The sequence below is a fragment of the Amblyraja radiata genome, chromosome 5 (assembly GCF_010909765.2).
Source record: "Amblyraja radiata isolate CabotCenter1 chromosome 5, sAmbRad1.1.pri, whole genome shotgun sequence".
Taxonomy (NCBI): Eukaryota; Metazoa; Chordata; class Chondrichthyes; order Rajiformes; family Rajidae; genus Amblyraja; species Amblyraja radiata.
Window position 1 is genome coordinate 83364875 of NC_045960.1, and position 14741 is coordinate 83379615.

The following is a 14741-nucleotide window of genomic DNA, read 5'->3' on the forward strand; positions in this document are numbered from 1 at the left end:
GCATTGGACTGCAGAACGTTACAGTACCTAACAGCTACCCAGACTGAATTACGTAAGCAAGCTCTTAGTAATATAAATCGCATATTAGGCGGAGACACAAGAAACTGCTGATGCTGCAAAAAGAAAACAAACTTAAAATGCTCGAGTGACTCAGCAGGTCAAGCAGCATCTGTGAAGGGAATAAGGGTCCCGATCCAAAACATTGCTTGTTTAATCAGCACACACAACATTCAGTGGTTGGATTAGGTTGCTAAAAGGCATTGGGTGAGAAATGGGATGAGAGCAAGGATAGTTTGGTAATTGTTCATGCATTACCCTAGCAACAAAGATAAGTAAGGTCAGCAAATGCATGCTATATGACAGCATTCAAGACACATGGTGTAATTAACCATGCTCCTTACAATCCTAAGACAAACGATGTGGGAGAACAATAGTATGGGCTTCAAATGCTACTTCAGAAATCTATTCAAGAATTATTCTTTTGTTTTAATCAGTAACTGCTAGTTTGGATTTTCTGATGAATATTTGTAATGGAACTATAATTATTGAACAGGAACAGGAATGCAGCTCTATTTGAAAGATTAATGCAATCCCAAACCAAAATGGAAAAGTAAATATCTTAACTAACTAACTTTAATATATAATTCGAGGCAACTTTACATCATATTCCACATTTAAATAGTTGTTCCAAATTTGTTCTAATTGTATGTATGAAACGGATCCTGGGATTATTGGGAAAAGCCTGTTGAGAATTGATATTGTTGGCTTTAGATTGTTGTATGGCCCTTCACAAAATAAATGCAACACATCCAACTTTCAACATTGTTTGTTTTGAATGTATTTAATCGAGAAAGATTTTAGAAGTGAGCAGCCTGACAATAGTTTTATTTTTAAGTTTTCTCTATTCTCCTTTAGGTTTTTGGTATGTCATTTTCACCCAATTTCAATTTGTCAATTCAATTCTAGTTATGAGCTGATCAACACCAAGGATTACATATGTAGCAGCATGCACGTTTGATTCAAATTTAAAAAAAAAGTGGGACAGCAAAATAACACTAAAATACAATTGCAACAAAAAGTCAAAACCACAAATCTCACTGACCAGTTGGTTGCAAGTATGGGGGAGAAATGAGGGGGAACAAATATGTTATAGAAGGAATTGCAAACGCTAAATATTTTCACAGTGAAGCAAACTTATTTGTATAGTCATGACTGAGTGAAACAGAACACTAAACACTTGCCTCCCACTGTCAGTTCTCCACAGGTGACTCTACTCCATCATTTCTGCAATAATTGAAGAAAATCATTGATTTGACCTGCAACTGTGGTTGGGCAGTGAGCATTAAGGGGTGGGTTTTCATCCCCTAGGTGACTGACCAATTATAAAATTCAAAAGCTGCAAAAGATACCTTTGGGAAGCATAAGCAAACAAGGTCAGCTGCCCTGATGTTAAAATGACAGACTACTGATTACATTATATCAATGTCTTTCTCCCTCCACTACTTAATACATCACTGATTCATAAGACATCACTTCAAAAATCTGGTAGTTATTTGAGATACAATATCATACAGTGGTGCCCTCCATAATGTTTGGGACAATGACCCATCATTTATTTATTTACCTCTGTACTCCACAATTTGAGATTGGTAATTGAAATAAAATCACATGTGGTTACATTGTGCACAAATGTGCATTGTCAGATTTTAATAAAGGCCATTTCTACACATTTTGGTTTCACCATGTAGAAATTACAGCATAGTTTATACATAGTCCCCCCATTTCTCGTAGTTTATACAAAAGGCATTACTCAATTGTGTTCAGATCGGGTGATTGACTTGGCCACTCAAGAATTGACAATTTTTTAGCTTTGAAAAACTCCTTTGTTGCTTTAGCAGTATGTTTGGGATCATTGTCTTGCTGTGGAATGAACCGCAGGCCAATGAGTTTTGAGGCATTTGTTTGAACTAGAGCAGATACGATGTGTCTATACACTTTAGAATTCATTATGCTATTACCATCAACAGTTGTATCATCAATGAAGATAAGTGAGCCAGTACCTTCAGCAGCCATACATGCCCAGGCCATAACACCCCCACCACTGTGTTTCACAGATGAGGTGGTATGCTTTGGATCTTAGTCATTTTCTTCTCTCCTCCATACTTTGCTCTTGCCATCACTCTGATATAAGTAACCATGTTTCCCGGCAATGAATACGCACCTGAATCGAAGAAGCACCCCATTTTGAGTTGCTAAATTTTGAAAAAAGGCTGGTGGGACATAGAATTTCACACGCTCAAAAAAATAAAAAATAAAGAAAGTAACAATTCAATTTGGTCAAGGCTTCCAGATCTCCTCCATTCTGAATGACTGAATGGGTGGGGGGTGGGGGGTGGAGGGTGACGGCAGGTGGAGAGATGGTGGGAAAAACAGGAGCACATCGGGACAAGTTGAATCAGCTGTGATCTTATTGTATGACAATACTAGTTCAAGGCACAAATTGGGGGGAAGAGTTCCTTTCACAGCGTGTGGGGAGTCTGGCCTGGGTCAGCACGGGCAGGAGCGTTGAGAAGGCAGGGGTCGGGGATCATGCCAGCAACTCACTCACTCAACGCTGCCACGGCGCTCCGATGGCGGAGCCACCGCATTGTGGCCGGGGAGGGAAGTAGCTCGGGTGGCTGCGAGCGACCGAGCAGAACCGGCTGCCACCTCAGCGCCTGTGTCAACACGAGTAACCTCAATTGGTTCCTTGATCGCGCTGACACAGGAGTAGGTTCCACCGCCCGCTGTCTTGTTATCAATCCCCCACTGACCCGCTCCGCTCTATGATTTTTGCTCTTCAGCTGATCCCCTCACTGTCCGATCTACATTGAAAGAGACGGACCGGGCAGTGAATGCCATGCAGTGTCACACAGCGCAGCGGCAGTCGGGAATTAAGGATTTGCAGGAAGCGGCTGACATGAGTGAGGCCGGCGAGTGGCAGGAGAGAGGTGTTCAGACGGAGAGCACTGCCAGAGGTGAGCAGGCTTGCAGAAGACGCTGAGGTCGTTGCCGGTTTCGCTGTCCAGTTACGGCAGCTGCTCGCAGCCACCCGAGCTACATCCCTCCCCAGCCACAATGTGGTGGCTCCGCGCCCGGAGATGATTGTGGACTTTAGAAGGGCACAACATCCATTGGAGATAAGTGCGATGACTGTGGATAGGGTGAGCTGCTTTAAATACCTGGGAGTCCACATCACAGAGGACCTGACATGAACTACACACACTGCCGCACTGGTGAGTAAGGCAAGGCAGCGCCTTTCCCACCTCAGGTAACTGAGGAAGTTCAGAGTCTCTCTGAAGATCCTTCAGTGTTTCTACTCTGGGGCTGTAGAAAGCCTCATGTCCGGCAACATCACAATCTGGTTTGGGAACTGCTCTGCCCAGGACAGGAAGGCTCTGCAAAGAGTAGTGCGTTCGGCCAAACGCACTATGGGAACTACACTCGCTCCCCTGCAAGACCTATACACCAGGAAGTGCAGATCCAGAGCCAGCAACATTAAGGGGAACCCCTACCACTCCAGCAATGGATTGTTCCAGCTGCTATGGTCAGGCAAACGCCTCCGCTGCCGAGCTGTGAAAACAGAGAGGATGAGACAGAGTTTTTTCCCACAGGCCGTCAGGACTGTAAACTCTTATCTCACCAGGGACTAATTTACTGTACTAATTTACTGTTGTGTTGTGCCTTTTTTTTTTTTTTATTCTAACATGTAAGTACTAATTCTGTTCTATTCTGTTCTGTTGTTTTTGCACAATCTGCAGGCATTGCCACTTTCATTTCACTGCACATCTTGTATGTGTATGTGACAAATGAAGTTGACTTGACAGCAGCGGTGAGTGAATGAGTTGCTGACATGATACCCAACCCCCTCCTTCTCAATGCTCCTGCCCGTGCTGACCCGGGCCAGACTCCCCACCCACTGTCAAAGGAACTCTTCCCCCCCCCCCCCCCCCCCGAGCAGCGCTGTCCTTTTACAGCCGCTTCCCACTTTACAGCCGCTTCCCATCAGCTGCTAGCAATGAGGGATAGACTTGGCTATCCCTCAGTACAGCAACATCGTTCTTGATGTTGCTAAACTGAGGGATAGCCAAGTCTATCATACTTGGCTAACAACCTAACCTTTGGCCTCCAAGACGCAGGTAAATTTTTGTGCCTTATTTTTGGGTAAAAAAAAGTGTCTTCATTGTCGGGAAATATGGTAATCTTCGTCTCATCTGTCCACTAGACCTTTTTTCAGAACTGTGGTTGCTCTTTCAAGTACTTCTTGGCAAATTGTAACCCTGCCTTCCTATTTTTGCAGCTAACCAATGGTTTGCATCTTGCAGTGTAGCCTCTGTATTTTTGTTCATGAAGTCTTCTGCGGACAGTGGTCATTGACAAATCACCACCTGAAGAGTGTTTCTGATCTGTCGGACAGGTATTTGGGGGGTTTTCTTTATTATAGAGATAATTCTTCTGTGATCAGCTGTGGAGGTCTTCCTTGGCCTGCCAGTCCCTTTGCGATTAGTAAGCTCACCCATGCTCTTTTTCAAAAGACAATAAACAATGGGTGCAGGAATAGGCCATTCAGCCCTTCGTGCCAGCACCGCCATTCAATGTGATCATGCCTGATTATCCACACTTAGTACCCCGTTCCTGCCTTTTCTCCATATCCGCTGACTCTGCTATCTTTAAGAGATGTATCCAACTTTCTCTTGAAAGCATACAGAGAATTGTCCTCCACTGCCTTATGAGGCAGAGAATTCCACAGATTCACAACCCAGAAGAAAACGTTTTTCCTCATCTCCGTTCTAAATGGCTTACCCCTTATTCGTAAACTGTGGCTCCTGGTTCTGGACTCCCCCAACATCGGGAACATGTTTCCTGCCTCTAGCGTGTCCAATCCCTTAATAATCTTATATGGTTCAATAATATTCTCTCTCATCCTTCTAAATTCCAGAGTATACAAGCTCAGCCGCTCCATTCTATCAACATATGACAGTTCCGCCATCCCGGGAATTAACCCAGTTAACCTACACTGCACTCCCTCAAAAGCAAGAATGTCCTTCCTCAAATTTGGAGACCAAAACTGCACATAGTACTCCAGGTATGGTCTCACTGGGGCCCTGTACAACTGCAGAAGGACCTCTTGCTCCTATACTCCTCTTGTTATTAAGGCATCATCCTCACAGTTCACACTGCCATCCAGCTTTGTGTCATCTGCAAATTTGCTGGTTATTTTGAATCCTTTCATCCAAATCATTAATGTGCATTGTAAATAGCTGCGGTCCTAGCAGCGAGCCTTGTGGTACCCCACTAATCACTTCCTGCCATTCTGAAAAGGGCCCGTTAATCCCCACTCTTTGTTTCCTGTCTGCCAACCAATTTTCTATCTATGTGAGTACCCTACCCCCAATACCATGTACTCTAATTCTACCCACTAATCTCCTCTGTGGGACCTTATCAAATGCTTTCTTAAAGTCTAGGTACACTACATCCACTGGCTCTCCCTTGTCCATTTTCCTAGTTACATCCTCAAAAAGTTCCAGAAGATTAGTCAAGCATGATTTCTCCTTCGTAAATCCATGCTTCTTCTTCTTCTTTTCGTATCCATCAAGTTACAAATGTTGACCTCGCTGTCATCATCCGTCCTGAAAAGGTCGCAAGCTTCCGGCGACTATCAGTGGAAACCATCACTTGTCGCAATAGATGATGGTGGTAGCAGAATTAGCTCAGGATACTTCCAGTTTCCAGCCCCGCGACGTGGACGCTTCTGCTATGGGGCCGTAAATCCATGCTGTCTCGGACAGATTCTGCTACTGCTATCCAAATGTGCTGCTATTTCATCTTTTATATTTGACTCCAGCATCTTCCCCACCACCGATGTCAGGCTAACAGGTCTATAATTCCCTGTTTTCTCTCTCCTGCCTTTCTTAAACCGTGGGATAACATTAGCTACCCTCCAATCCACAGGCACTGATCCTGAATCTATAGAACATTGGAAAGTTATCCTCAATGTGCAGGGCTCGAAATTAGCGGTTGCCCGGATGCCACTGACCACCCAACCTAAACACCGAGTCATTTTGCCCGGCTTGGCACGCAGATACTGGTTGATACCGTAGACACAAAAAACTGGAGTAACTCAGCGGGTCAGGCAGCATCTCTGGAGAAAAGGAACGTGACGTTTTGTGTCGGCGACGGCTGTAATGCGTGGGAAAGATACGAAGTGTGGCCTGACGGAGGGTCAGAGCGAATGATGGCCCCCGAACAGCAGCAGCAGTGGCGGCGACTTCGGCGGCGGCTCCATCTCCTCCTCCTCACGCCCCCCGCCCAGTTAGCGACCGCTGCCTGCCACTCCGCCAACGGCGCTTTCAAAACAAACCCTCCCGCACACCGAGGCTGGGTGGAGGGAGTGGGAGGCTCCCTTCCGCCGTCTGAAGTGTCTGTACCGCTCGGCTCCGCACCTACCTGTTGGTTGGCGGAGGAGGGGAGGCGGTGGCGAGGTGATCCCAACTGCCTCCCGCTTTGGCGGCGGCACTTGGCGATCGACAGGCAGGGGAGGGGGGGGGGGGAGTTGAGCTGCATTTAGCGCTGGATTGAGCTGAAATTACCATTCACAGGGCCTCCGAAGCCTCGCGTGTGTGAGTGTGCGCATGCGCGTGCGGCCGCCAAGATATTGTGTCCCCCGGTCCTCTCCATATTTTGATAGCGATTTCTGTGCCTGATTGATGCCGGTGTTGTTTACGAGGAGAGCTGACCTTCCTTCCCACCTCCTCTGCCCCTTCCTCTCTCTCTCTTGTACACCCCCCTTCACCCCCCCTTATCCTGAAATCCCTCCTCTCCATCCCGCACAGATCCCCATTCCTGCCTCTATCCAGTCCTCACTGACATCCCGTGTGCTTCCCTCCTCATCTACTCCCCCCCCCCCCCCCTCCCATCTATTCATCCTGCACTGATCTCCCTATCCACCTCGCTTTGATTCTCCTGCCACTCCCCATCAATCGGTGCTGGCTCGAAGGGTCAAATAGCCTCCTCCTGCACCTATTTTCTATGTTCCTATGTTTAATCCTACACTAGTCCTCCAATTGATCCTGTACTGACCCCCCTTCCCATCCATCCTGCACTACACCACCCCTTCATCCTGCACTGCTCCACCTCTTCATCCTGCACTGCCCACCCCTTCATCCTGCACTGCTCCACCCCTTCATCCTGCACTGCTCCACCCATCCATCCTGCACAGATCCCCCCCATTCAACCCCACTGTCATCTCCCGCGCTCTCCCCTCACAATTTTACCTACTCCAACCAACACGCACTAATTCCCCTGCCTCAATCCATCCATTCCGCACCGATTGCCTTCTCAACCCCCCCCCCACATCTATCCATCCTGCACTGATCCACACCCCTCCGACCCTATTGTGCTGGAAATGTCTTCAGGGCGAACATTGACTATGTTTGATTACGGAATGCAATCAACTGTGTTTTCATTCCCAATGTTATTATTTGTTTTAATCCATAACGATAGATTAATTAAATTGTGAACACGTGAAACATTAAAACAGCAGTGTTCGATTGTCACTGCTACCGTTGACACATTATTACAGAATTCATTTTAACGGCAAATCAATGCTCTTAATATGGAGCATCAGTACTGTAGTTATTTAATGAGCAACATTCACAACTATACGTTGGATTTATCCAGGTTTTACTTCTGCAGTCAGTCATATACATCACAAATATGGTCAGGAGATATTTCAGTTAACATAGAAACATAGAAATTAGGTGCAGGAGTAGGCCATTCGGCCCTTCGAGCCTGCACCGCCATTCAATATGATCATGGCTGATCATCCAACTCAGTATCCTGTACCTGCCTTCTCTCCATAACCCCTGATCCCTTTAGCCACAAGGGCCACATCTAACTCCCTCTTAAATATAGCCAATGAACTGGCCTCAACTACCTTCTGTGGCAGAGAATTCCACAGATTCACCACTCTCTGTGTGAAAAATGTTTTCCTCATCTCGGTCCTAAAAGATTTCCCCCTTATTCTTAAACTGTGACCCCTTGTTCTGGACTTCCTCAACATCGGGAACAATCTTCCTGCATCTAGCCTGTCCAACCCCTTAAGAATTTTGTACGTTTCTATAAGATCCCCCTTCAATCTTCTAAATTCTAGCGAGTACAAACCGAGTCTATCCAGTCTTTCTTCATATGAAAGTCCTGACATCCCAGGAATCAGTCTGGTGAACCTTCTCTGTACTCCCTCTATGGCAAGAATGTCTTTCCTCAGATTAGGAGACCAAAACTGTACGCAATACTCCAGGTGTGGTCTCACCAAGACCCTGTACAACTGCAGTAGAACCTCCCTGCTCTTATACTCAAATCAGTTAATTCTGAAGTGGGAATGATGGAAAAAGCGGTTATCAACAATTTTTTTTAAATTTGTTGCTTACATACTGGGTATCTTCATTGCTGTTCACCACACATACATCTAATCTGAATGTCCGTTAATGTGACGTCTTGACACCTTTAAATCTATTACCAAAAGAACATTTGCTGCATTTATGTCCTTTGGCCATCTCTTGTTAGTTAGTGTAATGTTTAACCTGTCAGATGGGTATAGTCAGTTTTAACAGCTATTATCATAAAATGCCTTTAGAAAATTTCTTGCAACCTGTATATTTTGTTGTGGTTAAATTATGTGGGAAGCGAGAGTGTTTCTGTACCAATAGCAATAACGACCCATGCTATGGCCATGTCATGATAATTTTCGGCCCTTCACAGAAAACATGCTTGCATCAATCTGTAGTGTGCATGGTTAAGCATATATGCTATCATGGTCCAGGATTAATTGACACAAGTTGGTCATACGCTGAATAATCCAACCACATTTTTGTTTGGAAGTGGAAAGAAATAATAAAATTTGCATTAATTGCAATGTGTAAAAAGAGTTGAGATACTGTATTATAATTTTGCTGCATGTCATTGTGGTATATATCATGTCTTGATTGGTGAATATGTTTAGTTTGTGACTTTATTTGAAGCAGAAATAATATGTGAATGCTTCATTGAGCATAATTCCGACTGGTAACTACGCACTTCGTCCGAGCACATTATCGCACGCGTCATGCAAACCATCTTAAATGACCACCTAAACTGTCATTTGGCAACCTAAAAAGCTGCCAAGGTTGCCCGGCTGGCAACAGGGAAAAAAAGTTAAGCGAGAGCCCTGATGTGTCCACGATTTTTAGAGCCACTTCCTTAACTACCCTGGGATGCAGACCATCAGGCCTTGGGGATTTATCAGCCTTCAGTCCCATCAGTCTAACCAACACCATTTCCTACCTAATGCAAATTTCCTTTAGTTCCTCTGTCACCCTAGATCCTCTGGCCACTAGTACATCAGGGAGATTGTAGCCTCCTTGCCAAGGCACTTCCCTCGACAAAGCCGCTCCCCGACAGGCCGTTCCCCTAGAGCAACCATGCTTAAATTGGCTGATAAATTGCCTAATTCGCCAATTTACAAATTAATTTGCCAATCCCCGCTCTCCTTCACCTGCTGCCGCTCCTCTTCCAACCTCCTTGAATGATGTTCCAAACAGTTGATTTAAGTAAGCCTAAGGTTTGGCTGATGTCTCTAACAGTTGTATTCTTGTTTCTCAGTCTCATAATGGCTTTTTGACTTTATGGCACAACTTTGGTCCTCATTTTGATAAACAGCAATAAAAGTTTTCAAAGGTGATGGAAAGACTGGAGAAAAGACTAGGTGCTGAGCGCTCTCTTGTACCTGCATTAAGGAGGCATTGAAACACACCTGAGCAATTATAAACACCTGTGAAGCCACGTGTCTCAAACATTATGGTGCCCTGAAATGGGGGGGGGGGGACTATCTATAAACACAGCTGTCATTTCTACATGGTAAAATCAAAATGTATAAAAAAAAACTTTTAATAAATTCTGACAATGTGCACTTTAACCACATGTGATTTTTTCTATTATAAATCTCAAATTGTGGAGTACAGAGGCAAATAAATAGATGGGTCTTCGGCCCGAACATTATGGAGAGCACTGTGCATCTCCATGACTGAAATTAGCCATGGCTGCCAAACTCTGAATTATTTGCAAACTAGTAACTTACCGGATAGCTAAGGACTTTTGTGTTGGTGTCAGATGTTCTTCTTTTCGTGCCATCCCTAAAGTAGATATATAAAATATATTTAGATGGATAGATAGGTACACAAACACACACACACAAACATAGAGCAGCACAATATAGGTGGTCCCTGGGTCAATTTTATCTTTAAGTTGAAATATCACAATAGATATTGTGTAATTTTAGAAACTATATCAGAAACATCAATGTTGGTCATAAACTCCAGCGTTAATGGAGACACAGAAACTGTAGATGCTGGAATACTGAAAAAAACCCCACACAAAATGCTGAAGTAACCCTGGTGGGTTAGGCAGCATCTGTGGAGGAAATGGACAGCTGACATTTCAGGTCGGGTCCCTTCTTCTGATTTTGTCGATGTCAGTGAAACATTGCCAATTCGTGTTTCAAGTCTGGGACCCAAGAACAAAAGAGAAAACAAGTTAATTCTCAGTAGCAGAGAATGTGTGGAAGGGATAGACAAAGCAAAGGGGGAATATATCTGACAAAGTGATACCAGTGATTTACTGTGGCAATCATGTAGCAGATTATATTTTAAAGACAAAGACGCAAAAAGTGCTGGAGTAATTTAGTGGGTCAGGCGGCAACTCTGGAGAACATGGCAAGGCGATGTTTTGGGTCAGACTGTTTCTTTGTCTGTACGATATGCTACTAATAGTACAGCTGTGGGACATGAATTAAATGCATCAATAGATAGCTGGAGCATGGCAGATTTAAGGTCAAATGAAAGATTAGAGATCAAATAGAAAATTAATCTATTGTTCGATATAGCAAAATCATTCTGTTAACAAGGATTGTTTTAATCTGCAGCTGTTTTTATCATCCAGGGAACAAATGAAATAATTGTTCAGATGGCAGCAATCTGATAGTTAGACATTAGCACCAGTACGGGCGGTCATAGTACCTTTTGTTATAAGATAAACAAATATGGAAGTAGTTCTTGATTCCTTAATGAAAACAGCTTCCATCTTGGTGTAATCCAGAGTCAGAACTTGGCTAATCTACATAAATTTCTGAATTAATGTTTTAAGCATTCCATGTGAAATACTGAATCGTTTTTTTACCATCCAATTTTAAAGACACCTGTGAAGCTGGAATATCAATTAATTATATTAACTGATTGCAGGTAGTCCTTAATAAACATGACGGTTTTCACTTCCAAAAATCACACTGAACCAAACTGCTAAATAAAATATGATTTTGGACAATTTTGGACAATTTTGAACAAAAAGATTATTTCCATGATAAGACGTTATGGCACAGAAGATGATCATTTGGTCTACTCTGTCCATGTATACATCTGAGTTCTTTCCACCTCCTGGCATTTTTACAGCAAGTGAAAATTACAATAACAAGACATCATTTTGTAAATCCTCTAAACTTCAATGGGAACTAAAGTTCTCAATGCAAAAGTATTAAAGGGTTATGACAACCAAGAAACTTCAAAGATATGCAAAGAACTGAAGCACCGTTCAATTAACATCAGTGATGCACGGATTTCTATATAGTATAATTGGCACTTTAACTTAATCAAAATTCTCAAAGGCATTACAGACGTATAAACAAAAATGAAATATGTTTAAAAAGCAAATGTTCTGCTTGTTGAAGGAGAATAAATAGATTTTTTTTTAAATCGCATAGAGCATAAGCGTCAGATAATACCTTTAAAAAGACAGACTTTCAGTAGCAAATTTAAATTTTACAACTGAATATTTTTATTTTGAATATGTGATTCTAGTCTTACCACATGTAACATCAATGTCTTTAATATTCAACCCATATTAAAGCTTTTGCTTTAATTTAATTTAATAACTGCATTAGCAAAATATATCAACATTCCTTTTAGTTGTAAATGGAATAGTACCATCCAGATATTATAAGAAGTCAATATATATTTTTTAAATGCACAAAATTCATTATTTCCAAGAATGGTAGGTACCCTGCGTTTACAACAAAAAGGAACCAAGGGTTAATGTACAAATCTATGAGATTATTGTACAGTTCATTTATGAAAACTGGTCACTTAAACTAAGGCACCCTAAATTGCTTTTTTTTTGCTAATTATCTACTACTTCAACTTCGCTGAACTTACATGCAATTGTCTTTTCCATGGTTAATTGTAACATACATGCAAACATGCAATATTGCCAGTGTGAAATTAATGTCAGTCATGCAAGTTTCAATTAACTCAACATTCTTTTGCAGCAGTGCCAGAGAATATTGCTGTTGTGAATATAATTGTTGTGGCTTTATTTGCCAATCATATTTTTTTGGCTATTGTTAGAGCTGAAAGAAATCCTGTACAATTCCATTCTGGCATGCACCGACAACCAACAAGCCATGTATAAATATTAAAGATACAACATCTGCCACATAAATATGGCCAACATTAACTCCAAGAGCACACATTTGTATTAAACCATGACAGTAACCATGTTTTTCAGAACCATCCCTAGCAACCCTTGGAGAGATATTATCTCTTTACTTTGACTCCTGAGTCTATATCAAAAACTACAGAAATGGCATGTTATCCAAAATTATGTAACTATATGCCATTTTAAAGTTTAATTTAGGTTACTAAAATTATTATTAACTCCTTCGTTCAGCTATGTACAGGGGAAAATTCCCTTTAGGTACAAATCATTTTTCGACAGAGTCACACAGCATGGAAACAGGTCCTTCGGCCCAACTTTCTCATACCGACCAACATATCCTATCTGTACTAATCCCACCTGCCTGCATTTGGCCCATATCCCTCTAAACCTATCCTATCCATGTAACTGTCGAAATGTTTCTTAAACTATGCGATAGTACCTACCTCAATTTCCACCTCCACCTTGTTCCATACACCCACTACCCTTTTATGTGAAAAAGTTACCCCTCAGGTTCCTATTAAATCTTCCCCCCTCACCTTAAACCTTTTTCCTCTGGTTCTCGATTCCCCTACTCCGGGCAAAGTGTGGGATCTGGTCAGGAAACCAAATAATGATGAAGACATTTATCAAAGTATACCTTTAACTTATTTTGACTTTAAGTCACACCGGCCATTCACGTTTTTTCTGTACAAATAACATTCACATGACGGAAAACATTTACTCTGTGAAGCGAATAAATTATTGTTTTGACACAACATAATGGATCGTAGTCATAAAAATCTCAGGGATTGTTTCCGAATATGCAAAAAAAGCTGTTCAAAATGAAAATTTCTTATAGATAAATATCCATTTCTTCATGGCTTATCTGTATTACTGTAGTACTGATCAATCCACTTTAGGAATCACAACTTTCCTTTGTTTGAGACACCACCAAAAAACAGTTTCCAGTGATCAAACTACTAGGAATGTTTTAAGACAGACTTAGATAATGCTAGACGCAAGACTGCACATAGGAGATAACAAACAATGTGCTGGAGAAACACAGCAGGCCAGGCAACATCTCTGGAGGGACATACACACAATGTCCTGACCTAAAACGTCATCTATCCATTCCCACCATAGATGCTGCTTGGCCTACTGAAGTTCTCCAGCACTTGTTTTTTGCATAGTGAGAAGTGACATGGTCAATCTTAAGTTTGAGGAGAGTACTGTTGGAAGTTCAGACTCGGTAATCCTGATCTCAATTGGAATGTAGACACTCTGCATTACGGCAGCTGTCGCGCATTCGACTAAGTTTAGGGTCTGAGAAAGTTCTGAACAAAATTTCCAATCAAAAGTTGGTGCATTATAAGATGAATTTTAAATCAAAATAAACATTTTAGAGGCAAATTAATCAACGATCAGTAATTTCTTAAGAAGAGTGAAATTTGATGACCCGGGTGAGAATTAGAGTGCGATGTGCATGCAAGGTGCACTTAAGGCTTAGGTTCATTAATGAAGTTAAAAGTAATCTCAAAATTAAGGCAATTTATTCTTCGAAGGCATATCATAAATTGCCTATTTAAATACAATGGAATTGGTTTCCGAGCAAGGAAAGAATAACTCTCCAATGTTCTACATTATGTACTAGGTATGTTGCAAAGCGTACCTGAAGCGTCACTGAAAATCTGCCCCAGCCCGTGTGCGTGATTTTGGCGCCGTTTAGAGGGGGGCGGGTTTGAAACGCGATTTTCTCTAGGCTGTTCAAATCGCGGATGTTCAGCCTAGTTAATTATTAACGAAGATTCGCTGGCAGATTCCGTCGCTTGAGCTATTATTAGTTTTAAGAGCTTTATGTAATTGTTATAGTAGTTTAAAAATTAACCTCTAAACCCCCGACGGCCGGCAATCGGCCGGATCTCATACAGGGGACAACAGGAGGTAGGCTGTTTATTTTTACATTAAAAAGGGCTTCTTAAGATCCCTTTATACAAAGTTTAATGTTGCGAGTAGCTAATTCTGGGCCCATTATATCCCGCAGTATTTTTCTGGGCATTTGAGGGCACAAATCTATCGCAATGTGAACGTTCTAAACCAGCGCGTTCACAGGATCCCACTAGAAAGCTGATTTAAATGGACTTTAATTTAAAGCAATTGAACACTAAATTCCTTCCATTTGGCCTATAAATTAATGTAAATGA

At 42.2% G+C, this 14741-nt stretch overlaps 1 protein-coding gene across 2 annotated transcripts in view; it reads right to left on the reverse strand.

Moving 5' to 3' along the window:
* mboat2 (membrane bound O-acyltransferase domain containing 2) overlaps positions 1-14741 on the reverse strand; it is a 136902-nt gene that overhangs the window by 26640 nt on the left and 95521 nt on the right. For both annotated transcript variants that reach the window (XM_033021639.1, XM_033021638.1), the window contains one exon: positions 10154-10208. In XM_033021639.1, coding sequence (XP_032877530.1) covers positions 10154-10208 — 55 coding nt within the window. The remainder of the gene's footprint in view (positions 1-10153; positions 10209-14741) is intronic.